This window comes from Neovison vison, chromosome 3 (assembly GCF_020171115.1).
Source record: "Neovison vison isolate M4711 chromosome 3, ASM_NN_V1, whole genome shotgun sequence".
In the NCBI taxonomy this organism is placed as follows: domain Eukaryota; kingdom Metazoa; phylum Chordata; class Mammalia; order Carnivora; family Mustelidae; genus Neogale; species Neogale vison.
Window position 1 is genome coordinate 203066975 of NC_058093.1, and position 25187 is coordinate 203092161.

Sequence of the window (25187 nt, forward strand, 5' to 3'; positions counted from 1 at the left end):
TTGCAAGCTTGAGGGTGTGGACCGGGTGGAGGTCGGCAGCTTGGTTTGTTGTAGTAGGCGTGCTGTCAGGGCAAGTGCTTGTTCTGTTTGTGCTGTCCTCAGTTTCCCTGCCAAGGGGAGCCTAGGGAGACCGCTGGTAGAACCTGGAGCTGAGATGTGGTGAGGCCTACGTGCCAGAGCTCTCCCCACCTGCGAGTCCTGTCCCGCTCCGACCGCACGCCCAGACTTGGGACCACAGGCCCAGTTAGTTCATAGTTGGGTTTATTTAAATTGGGCTGAGATTTACTCCCAGCTGACTGCCCACTGTTGTGACTGTTCTCAATTTCCTCATCCCGAGTAACTTCGGTTTGTTCCTCATTCCGGGCAGACCGTCTGTCTTGTGAGCGGCACCCCCAGTGCCCTCACCCATTCTTTCTCTGGTGGAGCTTCTCCACTCCCCGGAAATGACGCTGTCTTTTATGGATAAGGTCTGTTTTGCTGCTCTCTTAAAATGGGCATTCAGAGTTCAGTTCCCATCAGAGAATCTCTGTTTTCTCTCTCTTTTTTAAGATCTCTAATAGATGATTGCTAATTGAAATCAAGTTCATTTTTTTTTTTAAAGATTTTATTTGTATATTTGACAGACAGAGATCACAAGTAGAGAGGCAGGCAGAGAGAGAGAGGGAAGCAGGCTCCCCGCTGAGCGGAGAGCCCGATGCGGGACTCGATCCCAGGACCCCGAGATCATGACCTGAGCCGAAGGCAGCGGCTTAACCCACTAAGCCACCCAGGCGCCCGTGAAATCAAGTTCATTTTTAAAAGAATTATTTATTTATTTTTGCAATTGAGAGAGCAGGAGCAGGGGGAGTGGGAGAGGGAGTAGCAGGCTCCCCACGGAGCAGGGAGTCTGATGCGGGGCTCGATCCCAGGACTCCGGGATCATGACCTGAGCCGAAGGCAGACATTTGATGACTGAGCCACCCAGGCGCCCTCAGGTTTTATTTTAAACACTGCAGTATCTTTCCCAGTAGAATAGTCAGCCAGACAGTGTAAGAGAAAGCAGAGTCATTCTGACGGCAAGAGTAGGGGCAGCCCGGAAGCCAGGGGGAGGGAGGTTGGCCCTACCTGCCCGTGGCTGTGATGAGCTCAAGTTCTTTATTTCAGTAACGTCCAGTGTTTTAGCCTTTTCCTGTGGATACCTCGTTCCGCAGCACCGTTTTGGAGAAGACTTTGCATCCCCTTTGGGGGCTGTGCAGCCCTGAGGGGGTGACCGGGCCGCGTGGGCGTGCGTCCCCTGGGCTTGGCCTGGCTGTTGTCCTCCCAGCACCCGGCCGGGCCGCACCTGGGCGCACCGGGCCTGCGGCTCCGCTTCTCCCAGCACCTTGCCTGCAGCGCGGGGCCTCCGCTGCCCGCTCCTCCGTCCAGTGATCTTGTCTTCCAGAGAGCTTGTTCAGTTCGGGCACTTCCGTCTGGTTCTCTTTCTTAAGAGTTCCTTCTCTGTGGTCACGGTTTTCCTGTGTTCTTCGTTGCAGTATGTTTTCTTTACGTCCTTGGGCTTCTTGAAGTCGCTGGGGTCCCTGCTGCTGAGCCCGGCGTTCACGTGGCGTGGGGTTTGTGCCTGTGTGCTGTGCTGTGAGCGTGGCTCGGGTTTTCCTGCATCTTTGTGTCTGGGAGAGACTCCAGACGCTGTGAACGAGGCGTTGCAGACACTGGGTTCGGTTATAGTCTTCGAGTAGTATTGCCCGCTTCGGCTTCAGGAGCGAGGCGCTTGAGTTGGAACTCTCCCAAGTGAGGGCACCTGAGAGCTCGGCGTGCTTTCCTTGGCCTGTGATTGGAGTCTGTGTGTGCCTGCTGTAGGAGGCAGCTGGACACGAGGGCAGGAACTCGGGGCCGCCCCGTGTGCAGTCATCTCCCGGGCCGACTCCGCCTTCCCTGCTGCGGTGCTGTGCGCTCCGTCCTTGTGGTCTTCTGGCCAGTGAGGCTGCGTGTGTCTGGTTCTGGGCTGGCCGCATGGCGCGGGCTGGGGCCTGCCCTCAGGCCAAGTGCTAGGGAGCTGTAAACCTCTCCTCGTTCCTGTCCTTCCTCGCAGGCGTCCGGTTCCGTCCTCCAGAGTTCGTGTTCGTCTGATAGGATTCACTTGGCCACTTCTGGACGTAGAACCTTTTGTCAGTTTCTGTTATTTAAAAAAAGGGCTTCTTTTGATATAAAAGTATATGTTCATTGTAGGATGTTTGGAAGATCTAGAAAAGTGCACAAATTAGGAATTACTTCTAATCCTGTCCCCAGAGATCACCGCTGTCACATACCATGTGTTTTTCAAATCCTTCTTTTCTTTCACCCCTCCTTTCCCCTTCCTCTCTTCCTTCCTTCCCATCTTCACTAAACGTAGATAGGAGTGCTCACTTTGCCCTCAGTCGGTCACTGCATCTGTCCCCAGGGGAGGCCCCGACCTGTAGCGTGGCTGGCGCTGGCAGGGTGCCCCCCCACCCCGGGGCAACTGCCTTGTGTAGGCGTGCGTGACTTCGGCATCCAGCGTGCTGGGCTCAGCACGGCGGACCCCGTGGGACTGTGAACACAGTGTTCATGACTAGGGCTCGTCTTTAGCAAGCAGCAGCCCTGCGGGGACAGTATACAGATGTGAAGGCGTGGGGCGCCCCCCGACTTGGCCACTTCCCGTCTGTGCCAGAAGCTCCCCGTGTCAACAGTGGACATCACCTGTACGCGCGTTACCCGGCGTCTCCAGCTGTATAGGGAGCCCGCTGGCCGCAGTGCCATTGAGGAGACCCAAGTTTATCAGAGTGTTGTCTGTCAGGCAGGGTTTTAGTGTCATTTTCCAGGAGGAAGAGAGTTTCAGCTTTTGTGTTTTGGGGGTTAAGTGATGACAGGCAGCGTGGCCGACGGAGGCGCAGGTGTCGGACTGAGGACCTGTGTTTGCTGACACTGGCTTGTCCTTTGCCGTTTCTGTTCATTTCTGAGGGAACGTAGGTCTGCACTGATAGGAAACTCCATTTAAAACCAGAATAAGATCTAACACACATCCTTTTTTTTCCCTTCCAGAGGTAAGTTAGAACTTTAAATTCCATGTTATATAAGAATGTACATTACACGTGCTGCGCAGCTAACATTTCTCTAGTTAGAGAGTAGGGAGGCCAGTGTGTGGTGTAGTCACGATAGTTTAGTTCATACCCATGCTTGTAAGGCACCGACACGATCAGCCTCTCACGTGCTCGTTTTCTCTTTCAGCAGCAAGCTCTGGCGGGGGCCCTTGTGGCGGGGGCTGCAAGTGTGGCAGAGACGGACCCCTTTAAGAGGCAGCAGGCGGGGACCCCAGCAGGTACGTCCCAGAGCACCGGCCCGAGTGGCCCGAGGGGGTGTACACCGTAGTGGCTGCATGAATGATGATGTGCTTAGTTTTTCTTTCTACTTTGAGAGTAATTTGTTTGTGCTGATTGGCTGAAGAGAACATCTGTGTGGCTGCATGGGTGTGTACTGAACTTAGGAGTCTGCCCACTGAGTTCGGTAGGTTCCATTTCGGGTTTTTGTGCGCTGGCGGGCTCTTAGTCCTCATGATAGGATTGAGGGTAAAACTGCCTTCTTTTTCAAGTTGTCAGTCGCTTCTTTGTAAACTAAATTTTTTTTCGAATTATAAAAACACACGTTTTTTGTGAAAGATTTGGGCAGTCAAGGAAGTTGTGAGTCAGGTGTCCCTCTGCTTTGGCGTTCCTTCCCTATGCCTCAGCACAGAGCTCACTGCTGCCAACGTCTGTGTGCATGCGGGACCTGCTGCCCGCACGCTCGCGTTGTCGCCTGTGGTCGTTCTGAGGGGGTGTGGGTGCGCTCGCTGTGCCCTTTTGGTCGCCAGCAGTTACTTCCCAGGCCGCCTCGCCCACCCCGGACCACACTCTTTCTGATGGCCGCGCCTTCCTCCAGCGTGTGGGGCTCCGGCCCTCTTCACGTCCTTGGTAGTGTTCCTCTTGATAGCCTCCTTTCTCTGAACATTGAACCCAGATTTTATTTATTGTTTTACACGTTTGTCACTGTATCTAAGGGAGAAGCTCCTAGGAATGGAAGTGCTTGGTCAGACCACACGGGAATGCACGTGGTCCTCAGAAGGGCCGGCCCTTCTGCAGTCCCGGCTCCAGTGTCTGGTGCTCTCACGTCGTGGCCCGTGGGTGGAGCACGATCACTCCTCTGGTCTTTGTTGCTTTGCGGGGGGAGCACGGCTCGTCTGGTGTGCCGTGGAGCTCTTCAGTTTTGATGCAGCTGCTTGGTCCTTGCCGTGTTGTTAACCTTTTGTGACTCTGCCTCTGCTGAGCCTTTTTTGCTCTTCACCTGTTCTGTGTGTCTGGTCGCTGGCCCCTCTCCCGTGAACGTGGAAGAGCTTTCTGCATGGTGGCCCTGCCAGCCTCTTGCGCACGCGCGTGCCGCACACACCGTGGTCTCCTGGGTGCCATCCGCCCTTGCTTTTGTATGAGGCTGCTTCTTACATTTGTGAAGTTTTAATGGAAAGAACCTATATTCATTGACCTTAGCTGGCTTGTGTATTTTGGTTCACATATGGAAGGGCCAAAGGGCCTCCCTGTTCAAAGATTATTAAAAAAAACACTGACACATGTTTTTTCTACGTCTGTTGTGCTGATTTTACATCGAATCACACCTTTTCTGAAACTTATTCTAGAGCCGTCTAAGCGGCCTCGGCTTGAAGTGGGCCACCAGGGGCCAGTTTTCCAGCACCCGGGGGCGAACGCAGGGGTTCCTCTTCAGCAGCTCATGCCCACGGCTCAAGGTAAGGCCCGGTGGCCGCACTGGCTATTCCCGCTCAGAGTGCGTGCAGCGAAGAGGCCTCGTGGCCCTGCGTCTGGTGGGACTCATGCGGTCGCAGCCGTGCAGAGGACGTGGTTTCTGGGGCTGGGACACGGCTCTGAGCTCTGGTGCGGGCGAGGGCAAGGGCCAGTGCAGGCATGCCATCTCCCTGAGGGAGCCATGCCTCTCTTCCTCCTTGGGATCCTACCCCTCGCACGCCAGCACACTCCTTGGTTGCTTCTGTGGTCGGGGTACTGGTTACTGTGCCTGCTCGGCTTGGGGCTAGCTTGCAGGGCTCAAGCACCTTTCTTTCCTTCTTTGTGTGCTCGTTTATGACACTAGAAGTATGTAACAGACGTTTGTACCAGTGGCATTTCCCGTTGGGAGTGTGCGGTGGCTCCAGCGGGTCTGTGATGAGCACCATGGTGGGAGACCTGCCACGCGCGGAGAGGCTGGGGGCTACAGACTCAGCGCTGCTGGGGCTCTTCCTCTCTTACAGGAGGAATGCCTCCGGCCCCTCAAGCTGCCCAGCTCGCCGGACAGAAGCAAAGCCAGCAGCAGTACGACCCATCCACTGGGCCCCCAGTGCAGAATGCCGCCAGCCTGCACACTCCGCCGCCGCAGCTCCCTGGCAGGCTGCCCCCCGCCGGCCTTCCCGCCGCGCCCCTCCCGCCAGCGCTGCACTTTCCTCAGCAGCCTCCGGCAGTGGAGCCTCACGTGCAGCTCCAGGTCCCTGCGAAGACGCCCCAGTCGAATGCCTCTATCCCCGTGCTCCCACCCAGCCAGCTGCCGGTGCCGCCGCCGCAGCCCGTGCCGCAGTCCCTGCATGCCCCGATGCCTGGGAAGGCTCAGATGCAGGCCGCCCAGCTCCCTTCCCAGCCACAGGTACTCGGTGGGTGCCTGTGCTGTTGCTTAGAAGTGAAAGGTGAACTGAGACATGCGCTGCGTGGGTGTGTGTGCTGTCATGCTCTCCTGGCGGCTTGCTGTTCCGTGGAGCCAGTACGTTGCCCAGCGTCCCTTTATCTGCCTCTGTGGCCCCAGTTACGCTGTGGGAACACCAATGAGCAGTACAGGCTAGTTGGTGCTGGTGGTTTGGTGGCCACGCAGAGGGCGTCCTGGCTATCATCCCGGCTGATGTGTCCAGTGACGCAGGCGGATGGCAGGCGCCCTCCCACCAGTGCACGACAGGGGTGGCGCGAACGCGGGGCTCCTGTAGGCTGCGTGGCTACAGCGAGCTCCTGGTGAGGCCTGTCCACGCCCAGCCGGCTGCTGGGCCCCCCACGGGCACCTCCCTCTTCTGGGTGCTCTGCGCTCTGCGAAGGCACAAAGCCTGCCTTCCCTGGGTTTGTAGCATGATGCGCCTCGTCCCCTACTGATCGTCATTGGCCCAGACCCTTTTTTTGAGACGCGTGCGGGCTTTGCCCCCTTCTGGAGACGGGTGACGGCGGTCCTATCTGCTTCGTGCTCACCACCTGTTCGGCTTTGGGCGCCGTGGAGAGACTTTACTGGCATTACTTTTTCTGCCTGGCAGCTCCAGGATGTAGTCTTTGTTACCCCTGTTTTACCGTAAAAAGACTCGAGAGACTGAAATAACTTGGCATGATCACCCGGTTGGTGACTGGAGTAGCTGTGATCTGTGCCCCAGTGGATTCTGGATCCTTTTGTGCAGGTCTGCGTGGGCGCGCAGTGGCCACGCTCTGCGTGTCTTGGGGACCCAGCACCGTTTTTGTTAGATTTTTGTGGAAACCGGTCTCTCTGGTTCTAGTACTTTGTTTTATTGAGGTACACGGCTAACTTCAGGCCACACTGGGGTTTTGCTTGGATTCCTTTACCTGCCCCTGTTGTTGAGAGGCTCGGCTCCTTAGAAAACCCATGGAAACATGTCCCTTCTAGATTGGGTCGGGCTGATAGACTTCTGTGAAGGGCCACAAAGCGGGGACATGAAAACACGTCAGGACCGTGGGCCACACGGTCTCCGCTATAGTCTCTGAGCCCTGTCGTTGATGGCGAGCAGTCCCCGAGCACAGAGACGAGGGCCGTGGCGGGTGCTGCTAGAGCTTTCTCTCCAAGAGCACGGCCAGCCACAGTCGGAGACTGGGTGAGATGGAGACAGGAGTCGCACACTTCCTGGGTGCAGAGAGTTTCTGTCAGTGTCTTCCCCAGGTTCCAGGCTCTAGACGTGCCTCTTACATTGTGGGGGCCACCTTGCCTTCTCTGCTTTCTGCTTCCCCACAGAATTCCTGTGGGAGCTCAGCTTTTGTCTCAGCCCGGGTGGGAGGGGTTCCTCTGGCTTGACCTGCTCTGATGGACAGAGATGGAATCTTTACCTGACAGATTGCCTGCCGGGAGAGGGGCATGTGGAGTTGGTGTTCACTTTTGAAAGAAAAGGTATAAGATGAACATTTGGTACTTTTCAGTTAAGAAGCTTGTATAGGCGCACCACAGGGTGGCTCTGTCTTAAGCGTCTGCCTTTGGCTCAGGTCATGATCCTGGGGTCCTGGGCTCGAGCGCTGCATCGGGCTCCCTGCTCAGTGGAGAGCCTGCTTCTCCCGTTTCCACTCTTGTGTTCCCTCTCTCGCTTGTGTCTCTTTATCTTTCAAATGAATGAATAAAATCTTAAAAAAAAAAAAGAAACTTATACAATTATAAATTCTGAAAAATAATTTGAACAGGAGAAACAGCTACAAAAAGCAAAAAACAGAGGAAGAGGCTACCCTGGGATAAGACGGCCATGAAAGCTGAGTTTGAGATGTGTTCTTGGTGCAGCATTGTGGAGTGCAGGGATGTGTCCCCACTGTGAGCGTGGTCGGGCGGGTGTGTCCGTGTGTCCGTGTGCCCACGACCTCTGTGCTCTACTGCGGAAGGCTCCCCTGTGTACACCTCTGGGGGTGACGCAGTCTCTGACATGTGGCTGCACCCATGGGAGGGTGAGGTCTCCTCTTCACCATTGGCCTGTTTTCTGCCTGCCAGACGGTGGCGTCGACGAGACCGCCCGTGGACCCTGCCCAGCCCTGTCAGCGACCCCCGCCGGCGGCCTCTTCTACCTCGTCCATAGCTCCTGCCAGCGGCTCGGGCCCGTCACCGGTACGGGTCTCTGCAGGGAATAGACCCTCCTTGGCAGCCAACAAGTCTCTGTCTCCGGTCACCTCCCGGTCCCTGGGGGCAGCTGTGTCAGCACCGCCCAAACCCCAGAGCCCAGCTCAGAATGCCGCCCCGCCCCAAGACAGCTCTCAGGACAAGCTGGCAGAACAGATAGCACTGGTAAGTGCACTGGGAATGTCAGGATGTCACACGTGTTCTAGTTTGTGAAGCTCGTCTGATCTCAGTATTTGCACAGGATGCATAGCTGTAGTGAGGAGGGTCAAACGTGGTTTCTGATCAGTTAGAAACCAAGGTTACCACTGGGAAACTGGACCTGTCCTGCTGGACGTGGGCTTGTGGGGGGGAACGTCCTTTCTTTACTGACCTCCCAGGCGGCGTTCCGTGCGGGTTGCGGGGCAGGGCCAGGAGGACTGCTGAGGCCAGCATGGCCGTGGCCTGGCCCCTCGTCAGTGCTTGCTGTTTATGGGGTGACTGAGCAGTTCAAACTTCCTGAGGGGAACTAAACATACCGAGGTCGGTAGGGTGTCCCAGCCCCAGTGTTGGCTGCTGTCTGGAGCTCACTCGGTACTGATGTATGGCCAGCCTCAGGTGATCCAGCTCTCCCCTTCGCAGTGGTTTTGAAGCAAGGGCCAGGCATATGTCATTTCCCTTGTCAGTGCTCTGGTGTGAACGTTGGCCCGTGCATTTGGTCTGTGTTTCAGAGACAGGGTGTCACCGTGCTTCCCCAGCTTCTGGGAGGGTGGCATGTCTGCTGACCTCTCTAGGATCCCTTTGGATCTTTGCATCCAGTCCTGTCTTTGTTACTGAGGCTTTGTGAATTCAGGGTGTGACTTAGTGGGGTGCACTTAATAATTATGTGCAATAATTACTTAATAATTACCTCGCCCCTGTACTCCTCACAGGAAAACCAGATCCATCAGCGGATAGCAGATTTGAGGAAAGAAGGCCTATGGTCCCTCAGGCGGTTGCCCAAACTGCAGGAGGCCCCACGCCCCAAGTCGCACTGGGACTATCTGCTGGAGGAGATGCAGTGGATGGCCACGGACTTTGCCCAGGAGAGGAGGTGGAAGGTGGCCGCGGCCAGGAAGGTAGGTGAGGCACAGGGGGCGGCGGCTCCCGGACAAATGTGTGTTCAGTGCTGTATGTGGGGTCCACAGACCGCCTCTCAGGGGTTTGCCTCCCAAACATGGCGCGTGTCCTGGCACTGTTGAGGAAGTAACCGTGCTGTGCAGTTTCCTGGCGAGGGGCTGTCTTCAGAGCCCTGGGCTGGACCGCGGGGGGCGGACGTGTCTGCCCCTGCTGCGGCTTCCACGTGCATTCAGCTGCTGCTTGTCAGCCCCTCCTGGCGGTCGGAAGGCCTGCAGCTCCCAGAACCCAGCTGGCGCCAGGGCTGGTGTGATGCGGGCGCCGAGAAGGCCCAGGGTTGGCAGGGGGCAGTGAGGCTGGTTGGCTTCCGGGTAGCCAGGGGGCCGTCCTGGGCCTTCAGGCTGCCCACTGCCCTGTACTGCCTGGTCTTCTGTTCAGCGCCCCCCCCAGTTCTGGCTGAGGATTTGTTTCCTTCTTACTGGTCCTAAAGCAGACACCCAGTCCTGGGGAGCCTTTAGCAGATGGCACCACCGTATATACTAGGAATGCAGAAGGGGACAGCGTTCCAGAAGCCTTAGGTCTCAGAGTACAAAGCAGCTGTCTTTGCCTACGTGTAAATGGCTCTGGGCCTTGCTTCTCTCACGTCACTGCACTGCCGTCCGTTCCTTGGGGCGCACCTGCTCTCTTCTTGGTTCCTGTGTTCTCAGGCCTGGGGAGTGATCCCGTGTGCCCTGCTGTCTACCCCTGTCCCCGAAGTCTGCTTTCCTTACGTAGGCTGGGGTCTTAAATCGGATTCATGGAATTCAGAAAAACCTGATTGCTCCTTAGGCACGGTTTTTTCATAAAGGACGATGGTCCTGAGCATGTGGGCACCAGGTGGGTAGGGCACCAGCAGCTAGGGCTACCCCTCTTCTGTGAGAGACTGCAGACCCTGAGCAGGAGGCTTTGTGCCAGGGCTGTGATTGGACCAGGACGCGGCCCCAAGGAGCCTGTGAGTGGGGGGGTCCGTCCGCGGTATCTAGCAGGCCTCCAGCAACTTCTCCCCGCAGTGTGTTGGCCTGCAGCCAGGCATGCCCAGGCTCACGAGGTGTCTGTTGCCAGGTTCCTTCTCAGCACCTTTTGGAGGACTGCTGGTAGGAGAGAGCCCAGATCCTGGAAGGCGGGTTGGGATTTAAAGGAAAAGCCGTGAAAATGATGAACTCCCCCCCACTTGTGGTACAAGTGATGTCTATTGAAGGTGTTCGTGTTAGATGGAAAGATGTTAATCGTACGTCACGCGGGGAAAGAGGATTGTGACGCAGTATGGTGTACCTCTTGGGGGAAAGTCAGTGTATTTAGTAAACTAGCACTTTGTAGAAAGCCAGGCAGGGTGTTGGCGGCGTTTTGTGCTGGTGTGGGCGCGGCCCGTGCACCCTCAGAGCAGGCGAAGGCACGTCCCCCTGCGCGTCTCTGTCGGCGGCCGGGGGCCCTGTGTGCCTGCCTGTGGCTGCATGGTGTCAGGTCCGCAACCCTTGCTTCTCCAGCTCATCAGGACAGTGGCACGTCACCATGAGGAGAAGAAGCTGCGTGAGGAGAGGGGAAGGAAGGAGGAGCAGAACCGACTGAGACGCATCGCTGCCTCCACCGCCCGAGAGATAGAGTGTTTTTGGTCAAATATTGAACAGGTAAATCCTGGAATTTAAATGGGGTCCTGAGGGGCGCCTGGGTGGCTCAGTGGGTTAAAGCCTCTGCCTTCAGCTCAGGTTATGATTCCAGGGTCCTGGGATCGAGCCCTGCTTTGGGCTCTCTGCTCAGCGGGGAGCCTGCTTTCTCCTCTCTCTCTGCCTGCCTCTACCTACTTGTGATCTCAGTCTGTCAAATAAATAAAATCTTAATAAATAAAAAAAATAAACGGGGTCCTAAAAACATAGACTGTGCTTTCTGAACATGCCTGACCGAGGGACACGGAAACCTGGGCAGTCATGCCCACGGCATCCCTTGGACAGGTGCGTGCACCCGCGCTGCTTCCTGGACTCCTGGCTGTGCACCACGGCCTTGGCTTCGTGCCGTTGGCGAGGGGCCATCTAGTGTTTCCGTCTGTGTAAGCGCCACTCACAGGAGGCAGCCCATTTCCCACGTGGCTTTGTGCGTTGCGCCGCGCATCCATTACAGAACACGTTACCCTGGCCCGGCCCGTGCGGCTCAGGCAGCGCGTGGCTGTGGAACAGCTGGCGGAGTGCCATATGGCTTCATCTTGACGGGATGGTGGGACGGCTGTGCTTTCTGACCCCGCGTGTGAGTTCTGACGTCCTGTGCTGAGCTCCTGTGACCTCCGTCCCTAACGGCCTGTTTATTCCACTCTTTGTACTCAGGTCGTGGAGATAAAATTACAAGTAGAATTGGAAGAGAAAAGGAAAAAAGCCTTAACTTTACAGAAGGTGCCCAGGAGAGGTAGGACACGTCTTAGAAGCCGTCATGTTGTTGTGGCACTTTCGTCCCCTGCTGTCCCGCAGCTGGTTGCCGTGGCGGCGCCGGGGGCACTGGCTCACCGGTTTGAGCCCGTGCTCTAGCTGCCATTACGCGGCCCCCCATGCAGCTGCTGTAGCTGTGAATGCCGCTCTGAGGTTTGCTGGCACAAGTCAGCGCCCTGGGCCCCTTGATCAGCTTCGGGCGCTCTCGGGGTTGAGGTTCTGGGCCTGTGCCCTGTGGCTGGTGCCAGACACTGAGATGATCTCCCCCGGGGGTTTGCACCTTGTGGGCGCCTATGTGGTTGGGGCATGGCCTCTGTGAGACCGCCCCTTCCCTGGACACTGTGATGTGGGCCAGGCACCAGCAGATGCAGAGATCACTGGCTGGGGTGGGTCGGGGGGTGTGATTCTCCTTTTGCTGGTGAGGAGTTGGAGGCAGAGCAGCGGGCTGTGCGTGGAGTCATGGAGCCGTGAGACGGTAGAGATTCTAGAAGACACACGTTGCCATTTAGTGCCCAGGTTCACCTCCCAGACCAGAGATGTGTGGGGAGCTGCCAGAGAACTTGGTAGGTCCAGGACTGCTGGCTGGTACTGTGTTGCGGCCCGGTTCCCAGAAGGAAGGAGGCGGAGCTGACACTTGCTGTCCTCCTGCGAGGAGGTACCAGTAGGGCACAGCCTACACACGTAGCTTCGGTGAAAGTAATCAGCTTCCTTGTCTTTAGGAAAAGAGTCGAGGCCTCAGGGGCTGGATGCACTGCCGGAAGCTTTCCTGGTAAGTTGAGGCTTGCTCCTTTACGAGGGGAGAGAGGGAGACCACAAAGAAGACGTGGCGTGGCGCCTGATAAAGCAGGTCCCTTTTTTGTCCGGAGAAACATGTCTATATCATCCGTAGTAGTCCCTCTGGGGAAGAAGCCTGGTTTTTAGTGTTCGGCTGTCACAGGGTGTTGATCTGGGGACAAGGGAGGACACAGTGCCCGGATGTAGTTCCACCTGCCTGCCGCCTAACACCTGTGCCTCATGGCAGTCCAGGCTGGCGTGCGCATCCCAGGCTCAGTGCGGTCTTCCTGGGAGCATGTGAAGTAGACATTTCTGCTTGCATTTCCCATTCTGTGTTTGCAGCTTTTATTCTCTGTTTCAGGAGTCGGGGTTGTCTGGAAGGAAGAGGAAAGCTAGCACATCTCTGACTGACGATGAAGGTCTGTCCCCTGGCACTCTCTCGCTGTCCGCATGGCGGGCTCTCTCAGACTGCAGGCGTAGCGCTTGCTCAGTGCTGTCAGGGTGCCTGGGGTCCCAGTGACTTGTGTCGTTGGGGGCCAGGCACCTTGGGGGGGTAGGTGGGTGTCTGCAGAAACAAGCCAGACTGTGGAGGAGGGAGAGTGCAGGAGTGCTTGGAGACGCGTTGTTTGCATGGAGGAGCCTGCAGGGAAGGGCGGAGGCTGGTGGGAGAGAAGGTGTAGCCTGCTGGCGGGGCTGGGGGGTGAGAGCTGTGCTCAGATCGGGGGCAAGGCCAGAGCTGGGCCAGTCCTGCCGTGGGCTGCCGGTGGGTTCTTCTCACCTAGTCACGTCTCTGTTGGACGTGCGGTGCGGGGTGTGGGACCACCCCGGTCTGAGGCGCTGGTTGCACAGGATGGGAGCTGAGCTGAGGGAACGGCGTGCCGAGCAGTGGCTGGGACCCTGGTGTGGGTGATGACACAGTCAGCAGGACCCCGGGCAGCCTGCTCCTGGGATTTTCTGCTGTGGGGTTAGCAGGGGGGTGAGAGGTTTGACAGCACTCCGTGTTCTGCTGGAGATGGTCTGTCGAGTAGCGAAGACCCAGGCCGTGTCTCACGCCCGGCCCACTCAGTACAGCCGCACTTCCAGACTTCACCTGGAAAACAGAAAGGCCCAGTTCAGCTCTCTCATAGCTGGCGAGACTGTGTTGGAGGCTGGTAGTGTTATGACATCCCTGACATCTCGTGGTGACTGTTTCAGTGGAAGATGAGGAGGAGACCATAGAAGAGGAAGAAGCAAACGAGGGGGCCGTGGACCACCAGGCAGAGCTGTCCAATTTAGCCAAAGAAGGTAGGCTGCGCGCGTCTTGCCACAGATGCTCTTAGGAAATGTTGAACACGTACAGAAGAATGTGTGAAAACCTGTGAGATCTAAAACCCAACACAGCCCTTGAGCGCCGGCGTCCAGGCCGCACTGCACAGCGTGGGGCAGAGTGCCTGAGCACCGCACGCTGGCCGGTGACCTGCCCTAGTGGCTCGTCGCCTCCTCTGTGGTTGCCCTGTTGCCCAACACGGCCCGGGGTGCTGCTGGGCTCGCTCGGAGGAGCGGCGTCTCAGTGGCGTCGTGCCCTGGCCTTAGCACGCTTTCCCTGGGCTCTCCCGTCCCTGAGCTTCATCTGGCCGTGGTGTGTCGCTGCGGCTTCCCTAGCTGTCATTGCTGAGCCGTGTTCCGGGCATGACCGTGTCATTGACTCCCTCGTGGGTTGCTGCTGAACATTCGGGTTGTCCCCTGGTCCACCCTCATCACGCCGCGGGAGTGCTTCTGTGGCTGGGGTCGGCACACACGTGTGTGCCAGAGTGGACGGGCCGGGCCAGTGCGCACACAGGCCGCTGGATGAGACTGGCCTGGCAGGGGCTGCAGGGCTTGCTCCAAGCCCCGCACGTTCGGGGTGCTGTTGCTGCCCTGGTGAGGGGAACACGACGTCTCCCGGTGCTTGTGGGTGGCACGTCACGGAGAACACTGAAGTGTGGCACCTTTTCACGGGTTCCTCTTTTCCACCGTGGGCTTGGGCTTGCTTTCCCGTGTCCGCGTGCCACAGCTGTGCGTTGTGATGTGGCCATTTCGTTGGTCATGTGCATCACCGCGGCCCCTCCCGGCTTGTGTCATGTTTCCGTCATCCTTATGGGGCTTTCTGATGCACGGGTGTTCTTGACTTTAGTGTAGTTGGATTTGTCAGTCTTCTTTAAAAAAAAACTCTCTTTTTTTAGGGATTTTATCTATTTGTCAGAGAGAGAGTGCACACAAGCAGGGGAGAGGCAGAGGGAGAAGCAGGCTCCTGCTGAGCCGGGACCCAGATAGGGGACCGGATCCTAGCCCTGGGATCATGACCCGGGCCGAAGGCAGATGCTCAACAGACTGAGACCCCCAAGGGCACAGGAAGCCTCATTTCACCTCGAGATCATGAGGCAGTTTTCCTGTTTGTCCACAGATTTTTTAATTTTACTCTCACATCCGTGTCTCTGATCCATTTAGAATAGCCTTTGCCTGTTGTGTGGAGTAAGAGTACAATTCTTTGGTTCCTTCCTTCCTTTTTTCCTTTCCCAAAACGGATCCCAGTCGTCTTGGCCCCATTTGAAAGGCTGGTCCCTGCTCCTGCTGGTCCTGGCCAGCTCAGACGTCAGGCTCTTCCCCGCCCGCTGTCGTGCTGTCACGCTGCTGGCCGGCGTGCCTTCCTTGGGCTCCGTGCTGGTTCTGAGAGCGGGCTGGGGGTCCTTCCCGCGTCCATCCTCTCAGGACGGCCTCGGCCACCTTCGGCCTCCTCCGGGCCTCCTCTGCCTCAGGACCTGCTCATTGGCTTCAGACATCCACGGGGCCTTGTGGCCTGGAGTCGGAGCGTGATAGTCGACACTTGCGTCTTGACGAGGCCAAGCTTTTCCAGTCCTGATCACGGTGTGCCTGCCCGTCCACTCACGCAGGTTGTTCTCGGGCGCCTGCAGGGACATTTTACGATTGCAGGTTTTTTGTGAGGTTTGTGTTTAGGTGCCTGGTCTGTTTCAGAGTTGTAGTAAGGGGTGTGTTCACTAAGGGCGGGAGTGCAGCAGCCCTGTGAAGCTCACACACACCCCATGGGCACGGCCTCCCCTCCACCCCCAAGAGCGTCCACTCTGCCTGTCGCATCAGCGCTGGCTTGCTGCGCTCCTTCCTGCGCTCCTTCCTGGGAGGGGTGCGCTTGGGCGAGGTCTGGAAGGGAGCACCTCCTCCCCCAGGGGTGCTGTGTGGTGGCCTGGCGGCTGCTCCCTCCACCACTCTGGCGCTCCTCATGCCTCCTCCATGCCCTGCTGTGTTCCTGTTGCTGTGGCTTCCCCTGGACGGGGTGCGCCTTGGGCAGGTTGGACTCTGCCAGCGTCTCTGCTGCGCTCCGTAGGCGGACACGGAACAGCCCTGCTGGCCATCTGCTAGGGCAAGCTCTTGGTGCGGGAGGAATCACAACTTTTTTATGTGCTTTTTACAGCATTTTTCTGCTTAATTTTTGTTTTGACTTTTATTTGGTGTTTCTTTTTTTCATATCATCAATTATTTTCCATCAGCAGTGTTTTTATTATTACGTTTATTAGGCTGTAGCTTTTCGTCTTCATTTATGAGGTTATTTTAGAAATTTTAAGAATTCCTTTATGAGTAAAAATTGAATTTTTCATGTCATGTCGAAGATTCTTATGTTTATAAAGAATGTGCCTCAAAGACGGTATCAGTAATGGGCAATAGTTAATTTTTGGAAAAAACTAATTGCAGGAGGGCTGCAGCTGTGTTTTCTTGTGCTATAAACTATCCCCCTTTTTCCCGTTATCCTTTGCAGCTGAATTGCCCTTAATTGACTTGATGAAGTTGTATGAAGGAGCTTTTCTGCCCAGTTTCCAGTGGCCGCAACCGAAGCCCGACAGTGAGGAGGCGAGCGAAGAAGAAGGTCTGTGTTGACGTCTTTAAAGGTCTCACCCCCGGCAAAAGCCAGATCACATGGAGGAGGGTACTTATGACAGGGTTTAAGTCACCTTCCTTTCCTTCTAGACTGATGGGAGAGAAGGATGCGAGCGGTTACGTGGGGGCACCTGGGTGGCTCAGTTGGGTGAGATCTGACTCGATCTTGGCTCAGGTCTTGATCTTGGGTTGTGAGATTGAGCCCTGACTGGGGCTCCATGTTCGGCGTGGAGCCTGCTTAAAAACACAAAAACAAAAAATAAATAAAAATAAAGTAAAAAGATGCAAGTATGTTTAATGTGTAATTTTGCATTGAGAGGGTTTTATTAAATTCTGTGCTTTTAATTTTCATTTATTAACTTGGCACAATTATTAGAGTACTTGTGAACAACATGGAAATGTTTTTGTCCATGTTTATGAAAGTCATTGTTTTCATAGACTTGGATTTGTATCGTGTATATTCAGGGTGGGCTTTGTTTGTTTAATGTGCTCGTTTTGAGTTTATTTTACTTTCATTAGATGATCTAAACAAACAGCCTATTTTTCCTTGTTTCCATTCCACTTGTCCTGATCACTAGATGCAGATTCCTGTGAGCAGAGAAGCTCGGGGCTGACAGGGCCAGAGGGTGGGCTGGTGGCCTCCTTGCTTGCTAGTCCTTGGAGACGATTGTGACTTTCCCTTTTCTGGTGGTGGAGGGGCGGCCACTAAGCCCTTCGGTGCCCATACATCTGCGGGTGGCGCCGGCTCCTGGTTCAGTACAGGTCCTCCGTCTTTGCCTGAGGGCTCTTCAGAGCGCTCCTGTGTGTGATGGTTTTATAGGAGTTTATACCCATTCATCTGGAGAGTGTTAGGTATATAAAGTGGGTTAAAAACAGATTAAAAAAATAGTGCATTTGAAATATTTGGACTCTGACAACTTTTTTCCTTGTATTTCTTTTTATAAACAGTAAGGAGGCGCATAAAAGTGTCGCAGCCACTGCAGATCTGTCCTCTTGTTCACAGATGTGGAAGGTGCCCCGGGCGACCGGGAGGGCCGGAAGGATGTGGTTCTCATAGACTCACTGTTCATCATGGACCAGTTCAAAGCTGCGGAGAGAATGACTCTTGGGAGCCCTCACACAAAGGACATCGCGGAGGTGACTGCCGTGGCTGAAGCTGTCCTGCCGAAGGGCAGTGCCCGGGTCAGCCCCACGGTGAGGCGCCGAGCTGCCACGTGGGGGGTGGTGTCTTCGCGAGGCCGGGAAAAGGCTTGGTCTTTCCCCACAGCTTTGTGCCAGCTGCGGAGGTTGTCAGGAAAAGCGAGTACTGTCTTCCTTCTCCTGTCACCTCTAGATCTTTTCTGTGGGCTCTAGTGGGCTCACCATGTGGCTGATTTGGCTTCACGTTGCACAAAACTTTCTGAGCATTATTTTGAGAAGGGCGCATTCGGCCCGTGTGTCGCTGCAGGTGAAGTTGAACGCGCCATCTCTGTTGTACGGCGCGCTCAGGGACTACCAGAAGATTGGCCTGGACTGGCTGGCCAAACTCTACCGGAAGAACCTCAACGGCATCCTGGCGGACGAAGCTGGGCTGGGCAAGACGGTGCAGGTCATTGCTTTCTTTGCCCACCTAGCTTGCAACGAAGGTAAGAAGAGTGTCCTTGCTAAGGCTGACTGTGGGGAGGGCACCTGGCATGAGGATGGAGTTGCTTGCAGTTAACCCTAGAGTGAGCAGCTCACTGTGACTCAGAATCTAGCACACTGTGAGGCCTACCAGGCTGCAGCAGGGCTGACTCCCGTGTCCCCTTTCGGCCAGGACCGGTGTGCACGGCAGCTCTCCCCACGTGCCCGCCTTCCTTGTCGCAGTGGTATGCACCACCTTGCCTCCGGGCGGGCCCCACCACCTGGGACTGCTTCTCCACTGCCGGGCTTCCGCAGGGGCTGGTGTGTGGGCATTGCTAGGGCGCTAGGGCCCACAGCTACACCGCGGCAGAGACAGGGTGCCTGCCTCCCTGTAAGGGGCTGCCCACTCCCGCTGCTTCCTCACCTCTAGACTTCATACGACGTTGGTCCAGGCCCTGTGGCCTCTGTATTGGCATGTTTAGGGTTCCGCCTCCCCTCACTCGTTGCTCTCCGCTCGGCCTCTGGGGCAGGTGTTTGTGTTGTCCCCTGCTCTGGGCCTTGGAGGGCTGTAGAGGGACACATGCCTGTGTCTCTGACACATGACAGGGTCTTGCATACACATGACCCTTGAACAGTGTGTGGTGGCCATGAGCACTGACTCCCACGTAGAGGTCAGTGCACATAGAGCTTTTGCCTTCCCCGTAACTTAACCGCTGATAGTTCACGGTTGACTGGAAGTCATCCTGATAACACCAGTAGGTGACTAACACGGATTTGGTATGTTCTGTGTGTTACGTAGTGTGTTCTTATAACAGCGTCAGCCAGGGAGAAGGAAACGTCATTAGGAATACCGTAAGAAAGAGAACATAAGGTACTGTGTATACTGAAAAGAATCCGCGCGTGCTTACGTGGACCCGCGTGGTTCATTCCCATGTTGTCCATGGGTCATCTGTAATGTTTCTCTTGCAAAGGGAGTGTTCCAGATGCAGACTGAGTGGACTCGTAGCTGACCAGAAGAGCTGACACATTGTCCTCTTTGTGGAGTTTCAGAAGCTGGGAGGGGACTCTTGAAATTAGGGTGGGGGCATCCTACTGAGGAGCATGGGGCAACCGCCGGCGTTTAGCAGACCTGAGAGAGGCGGGTGTGCAGAGGGTGATGGTTGCCCAACCTTCCCCCAACCCCTACCCCGCCTCGGGAAGGCTGCTGCTTCCTTCTCCCTGGGCTTGCTGCGCTCTTGCCTCATCATTGCTAGCAATGCCTTTTGTTGGCCCTCTCTGAGAAAAGCTTCATCAATCTCAGTTTTATTTTCCTTTAATTTTTTTTTATTTTTTTAAAATTTTTTATTTTTTTTTAAGATTTTTAAATCTTTTTTTATTTCTTATTTTTTAATTTTTTTTAAAAGATTTTATTTATTTGAGAAAGAGGGCACAAGTGGCAGGCAGAGGGAGAAGCACGCTTCCCATGGAACAGAGAGCCCGACGCAGGGCTCGATCCCAGGACCCTGGGATCATGACCTGAGCTGAAGGCAGATGCTTAACCCACTGAGCCCCCCAGGCGCCCCTCAGTTTTTCGGTACAAATGGATTGATATCAGGACTTATTTTCTTGATTAACTTGTTTCTGTTTTCTAACCTGGTGTCCTGCAGTTTTCAGTGTGGTACTTTAAAATGAGTTTTAGACACAGTTACTTTAGACTATCACCTTGCCTCACTATCTTACTCTTTAGCTAGAAAAATTTTCGTTACTACATTTAGAAGAGTGAGAAATGGAAGCAGCCTACAGTTCCAAAACTAGGGCCTCTTACTAGTTCATCGTTTGAACAAGTGAATATGTGAGTCCCTCAAACTCCGGGTACGCGCCTGGTGCCTGTGCTGCCCCAAGCACTGGTCCTGGCGTCAGGCTGGGACTGTGAGCAGAGCAGAGCCCCTCCGTCAGGAGGCCCAGCCTGGGCCCCAGCAGTGCGTCTGGTGTGAGGGGTTTTGCAGAAAACCGATCGCGGAGCAATGTTCTAAATGCTGGCTTATACGAAGTTGTGGTTCTCCTTGGTAGGGGAGAGGGCACCTGGGGCTGGTGTGCATCTGTCTTCCCCCCGGGGGGTACCTTCTAGAGAGATTTGTCTTCTTGTGTCTGTTTACGTCCTTGTTCACGTCCCTCTTGGGTGGGTCCTCTGGAGCACAGGACACGGTACTCTGCACATGAAGCCGTGTCTCCTGCGCGCAGCCTTTTCAAGCTGCCATTTCTGTCTCAATGTGGTGTACGTCTTGTTTATAGCACAGAAGTGGAACTTTGTCTTGTGTGTATTCTCATAACTGAGGACACTATTTTTCGGAGGACTGAAGCTGAAACTGTTTTGGGTGGTGGGTTCTGGCTGGACGCAGGGAGTGGGCTCTGCATCCGAGCCCAAGCCTCAGTTGGCGGCCGCCACAGGAGGGCTCCAGGCTGGGGCCGAGCGCTGTTCCTCAGAGATGCATGTTCTTGCCTGTGCTTGCAGTGGGGTCAGCGTGTCTTTGAGGAAATACTCACTTTCTTCAGTCCCCACTCAGTGGCTCTTTGTTGCGTGCCCCCTGTGGGTCAGGCCCCTGCCCTTCCTCCGCAGGTCTGTCGGTGGCACGGGAGGTAGGACGTGTCTGCATCATGCCCCGGGGAATTCCCACGTGTACTTGCCCTGTGTCTTGGGTCAGCACAGCGCACAGTGTCCAGACCTGACAGATGGTCTTGGTTAAAGGGAAAGTTCTGTCTCTTCTCCTTTGTAGGCAACTGGGGCCCTCATCTCGTGGTTGTGAGAGGCTGTAACATCCTTAAGTGGGAGCTCGAGCTGAAGCGGTGGTGCCCCGGGCTCAAAACCCTCCTGTATGTTGGCAGCCACAGAGAACTGAAAGCCAAGAGACAGGTATTTGATTTTAAACATGAAATAAAACCGGACAGAATCGATCCCCATTTGTATAGAAGACAGATTTGAGGATGTGCAGACGGACGTGTGTACTTGTCTGAATCCCTGGTTTGTGAGACCTTCGGAATTGGAGCCCCTGGAAAGCACAGCCTGCCCATGGCAAGGAGAGCCCTGTGCCGATGGCCCTGCCCATGCCTGGCCGTGGCCGCTTTCCTTCCAGAATCATCCCTTCCACCCGTGGGCCAGTGAGCGCCACAAGCCCGAACAGGAACTTGTAGTATACTCTGAGTTCTGAGCTGTGAACTTGTGAGGTGACCCCGGGGACGCACTCCGTAGGGCTACAGGGGACGCGCTGGCCAGGGTTTCTGCCCTGTTCCCATCTAGCACCTGGTTCTGAGTGAAAGCGTACCGGAGGCCACAGTTTTTCCCGAAGATGAAAGTTTGCTTCATCATTAGACTTTTGTGTTGAGTAGCATTTAGTGGAAAAGTGAGTACGTTGAGATGTGTCTTCTGTTTCCCCGTTTCTCGTTATTTCTGTGGGTCTCAAAGCATACAGAGCAGTCCGCTGTGGTGCGGACGCTGCTTCTTGCGTACGCGGGTTGCACCTGTGGAAGCTGCTTTCCCTCATGACGCTCTCTGGTGATGTCCTGAAATGGTGGTTAATGCCCAGAGTGGCTTCTTGGTTAGTCTGAGCACCGTAAACCCCTGCAGGAGCGGTCCCGGAGACTAGCTCCACCATGCTGTGCGCGGCGGGCGGCAGCGGGCTGAGCCCCCGCCGGGGTGTGGGGAGACGCCGCAGGTGAGGCCTCTTCCGTGTGCTGCAGGAGTGGACGGAGCCCAACAGCTTCAATGTGTGCATCGCGCCCTACAAGCACTTCTTCAGGGGCTATGCAGCCTTCACGCGTGTGCGGTGGCGCTGCCTGGTCATCGACGAGATGCAGCGTGTCCGCGGCATGACCGAGAGGCACTGGGAGGCCGTGTTCACCCTGAGGAGGTCTGACCCGCGTGGCCCACTCGGGGTTCTGGGGGTGGCGGATGGAGGGGTGTGTGTGGTCCTGGGCACACTGAGCTGCTGCTTGGCTGCCCGCTTCCCTTCCCTTGGGTCAGTGCACGGGGGCTGCGGGTCCCTCTCCCGGAGGCTCTGTGAGCCCGTTGTCCCTGTCCATGAACCTCTGCGGAGGAAGCACACCTGCGGCCAGCTTCCCGGGGTGCAGCGTCTGCGTTTGCTATGCTCTCCCTCAGCCAACAGCGCCTGCTGCTGATCGACGCGCCCCTGCACAACACCTTCCTGGAGCTCTGGACCATGGTACACTTCCTCATCCCCGGCATCTCCAGGCCTTACCTGCACCTGCCCCTGAAGGCCCCGAACGACGAGAATCAGGACTACTACCACAAAGTGGTCATACGGCTGCACCGGGTACGTGTGGGGGGTATGTGTGCGGCGGCCACGGCGCTGAGCCTTGCACCGGGTGTGGTGACAGGGATTCAGCACGGGGCGACGCAACGCACACTCGTCTCCTTCGCAGGTGACGCAGCCCTTCATCTTGAGGAGAACTAAGAGAGACGTGGAGAAGCAGCTGACGAAGAAGTACGAGCACGTGCTGAAGTGCCGCCTGTCGAGTCGGCAGAAGGCCTTGTACGAGGACGTGATCCTGCAGCCTGGGTAAGCCGGCGTTGCTCCTGCGGGTCCCGCCCAGCGGGAGGGTGCTGGGCCGCTGTCCTCGGCGTCCAGACCCCGCACTTGCTCTGGGCTTCCTGTGTGCCCACCTGCCTTCCCAGGGCTCTGCCCCTGTGCAGTTGAGCCGGCACTGGCCTGGCTCCCGCCCGACTCCCTGAGTTCACGGGCGAGGCTCACGCCAGCCACACGTCCTGCCTCCTGCCCGAGCGGCTCCGTCTCTTACAGCCTGAGGGGCCGCCTGCCTTCCTCCAGGGGAGCTGCCCTGCGGCTGCATGTGCTGGGCTTGCTGAGGCTCTCTCGGGCCCTCCAGCAGCCTGCTGGGTCCCCGGGCACTGTTCCCTCGTGAGACGAGGGCCGGCACTGTGCCTCTGTGGGCCTCGTGTCATCGCACTCACGCTGTCAGGATTGTGTCTGTGCATGATTAGTTTTCAGGAGGAGGTTTTGCTATTGACATTTGTTTTTTCGGGTTAGGTTTGGAAAATTTTAGAACACAACCTTAGTGGGCACTCATACTCCCTGGTCTGGAGTCTTAGTCCCTGACGGACGGCATCGTTGACGCTGTGCTGGTCAGGTGCTTCAGTGGCCAGTTGGAGCCGCGACATCCACCTGCCCCGGCAGCGCCCTTGTCGGCTCCGGGCTAGCGTGAGGTGCGAGCAGGCGGCAGCACGGGCAGGGCGGGGGCGGGGCGGGCCGTCAGGCAGCCCTTCCTCCACATGCGGACTTCAGGTTGTGAAGGGCGGAGTCCGTGGAGGGCGCTGCTGCTCCTGGGCCAGGAGGCCTGCGCTCGTCTCGTCTGTCAGGCTCCCCTCCCGGTCCTTCGGCAGGCGTGTGCTGTGCTCTCAGCAACTCTGGGCCCTGCTTGGGACTGGGCCGGTGGTGCGCTGCGCTTGCCCTGGGAGTGGGAGAGCGCCAGCGTCTGTCCTGCTGGGGGAGGAGGGATGCTGGCGACTACACGCCTGGGCTGTTGTCGGGTTTCGTGACTGTCCCCCTTCGCTTCGTGTCTGTGGGCTCTTCTCCCCTGAACCTGTCAAGTGAAACCGGAAGCACCCAGCATGCCGGTAGCCGAGTGCACCTCCGCTCTCTTAATGGCGCTCGATGCGTGTTTATGTGATGGTCTCGGGTCCCCAGGGGCCTCCGAGCTTCAATTTAGCCACTGTGCAGAGTGCTGCAGACCTGCTCTCACGAGAGTGTCTCCAGAGCACTTACTCTCTAGGCCATCTGCCCTCAAGCGCAGTAGCCGTTACCCTGCTGCTCATTTGGAAGCCTGGCCATTCTCTCTGCCACCGCCTGTCCGTCTACCCCACTGCCTCTGCTCCTGGGTCTCTGTGGACCAGCCTGTCCGTACGGCTCCTTCCTTAACCTGGAGACACTGTGCTCTCCTCACCTGGAAACCCTGGAGGTCTCCACTTGGACTGTTTCCTGCCATGTGTTTCCTCTGTGGTCTGGCCTGCATGGGGTTGGCCTCAGTGTCTGCCGCTTTTGTGGCCACAGAGCCAGGGCTGGTGTCCCACCCGAGGGGCCTCTCCACTCCCCGGACTGGGTGCCCTCACTCTGCTGCCCACCCCTGCCTCACAGCGCTCCTCACTGTGGGGCAGAAATCCGTCCCTGTCCCCACTAGGTGTCCTCCTCCGCTGGGAAGGGAGGCTTGGAGAGTCATGTGCCGGTCTGACCTCATTCCTGTCAGTCTGGCCTCCCAGCCTGCTTCGGGGGGACAGCAAGTGAGGCCGAGAGTCAGAATCCCTGGAGGGCTAGTGGGAATGGACGTTAGGGAGGGAACCGATCACTCAGCGGAGCTGGGGGGTGTGGCTGGTGCGATCTGGAGCCCGTGGCACAGCATTGGCTGTGCCCGTGACGGTGTGTCTTCCCGCGAGCAGGACCCAGGAGGCGCTGAAGAGTGGCCACTTCGTGGACGTGCTGAGCATCCTGCTGCGGCTGCAGAGGATCTGCAACCATCCCGGGCTGGTGGAGCCCCGGCTCCCGGAGTCGTCGTACACAGCGGGGCCTCTGCAGTACCGCTCGGCCTCCCTTGTCCTCAGGGCGCTCGACGGGGACTCCTGGAAGGTAGGTGCCTGCCTGGCGTCGCGCAGACGCACCGTGGCTCCCGCTCCTCCGGAGACTGCTGTCTGCACTCCTTGTGCTCCCCAGCCCTCGCCCTGGCTGAGGGGTTTTGGGCCGAGTGCCCTTAGGACACAAATAATCGTGTACTTCCCCCGCCTTGTGTGTGTGTCGACTCCATGAGAAGAGCCTGGCGTGTACCTGGCTTCTGTGAGCTTGTTGTGTGCGATACTGTGGTGTTTTCATCATTTGCTCCACAAGCCTTGAGGCAGGCTAGTTGACTGGTAGTTTTGTTTTTTAAAAGATTTTATTTATTTGACAGCAAGAGAGGAACATAAGCAGGGGAGCGAGAGAGGGAGAAGCAGCCTTCCTGCCAAGCAGGGAGCCCATGCAGGGCTCAATCCCAGAACCCTGGGATCATGATCTGAGCTGAAGGCAGACCCTTGACGACTGAGCCACAGGCATCTCTGTCTGGTAGTGTTTTAGCGACTAGGATGGCAGTGAGATAGCTGGAAATGCCTGCAATCGTCATCACTGATTCTGGAATATTTCGTCCTTGCCGAGAGAGCCCACAGACACCAGCCGTCCCTCCCGTTCCCTCCCTTCCCCAGGCAACCCCTGTCTGACCTGCCTCGCGAGTCCACCTGTTGCGGGCTTTGTGCACAGATGGGATCCCGCACCCGTGGTCCTCATGTCTGGCTTAATTCCCGGAGCGTAGTGTTTTCAGAGTTCGTCTGGGCTGTGACGTGTGGCCCAGTCTCCTTCTTCCGTACGGCGGAGTCGTGTTCCCCAGTGTGAGGGACCGTGTTGATCTGGCCGTCAGTTAACGACTTGGGTTGCTTCCTCGTTTCGGCTGCTGTGA

The 25187-nt window shown here is 56.6% G+C and overlaps 1 protein-coding gene across 7 annotated transcripts in view; it reads left to right on the plus strand.

Annotated features, from left to right (window-relative positions):
- The window catches only part of EP400 (E1A binding protein p400), a 97690-nt gene that overhangs the window by 22225 nt on the left and 50278 nt on the right, over positions 1–25187 (plus strand). For 5 of the 7 annotated variants that reach the window (XM_044243566.1, XM_044243568.1, XM_044243572.1 and 2 more), the window contains 18 exons: positions 3223–3313; positions 4658–4765; positions 5282–5667; positions 7753–8043; positions 8787–8972; positions 10494–10634; positions 11322–11400; positions 12140–12189; positions 12556–12613; positions 13389–13478; positions 15982–16089; positions 17104–17294; positions 17548–17725; positions 20456–20592; positions 21417–21586; positions 21835–22009; positions 22119–22255; positions 24145–24331. In XM_044243566.1, the coding sequence (XP_044099501.1) occupies positions 3223–3313; positions 4658–4765; positions 5282–5667; positions 7753–8043; positions 8787–8972; positions 10494–10634; positions 11322–11400; positions 12140–12189; positions 12556–12613; positions 13389–13478; positions 15982–16089; positions 17104–17294; positions 17548–17725; positions 20456–20592; positions 21417–21586; positions 21835–22009; positions 22119–22255; positions 24145–24331 (2763 nt within the window). The remainder of the gene's footprint in view (positions 1–3222; positions 3314–4657; positions 4766–5281; positions 5668–7752; positions 8044–8786; positions 8973–10493; positions 10635–11321; positions 11401–12139; positions 12190–12555; positions 12614–13388; positions 13479–15981; positions 16090–17103; positions 17295–17547; positions 17726–20455; positions 20593–21416; positions 21587–21834; positions 22010–22118; positions 22256–24144; positions 24332–25187) is intronic. The other 2 variants (XM_044243567.1, XM_044243571.1) reach the window with 1 other exon arrangement.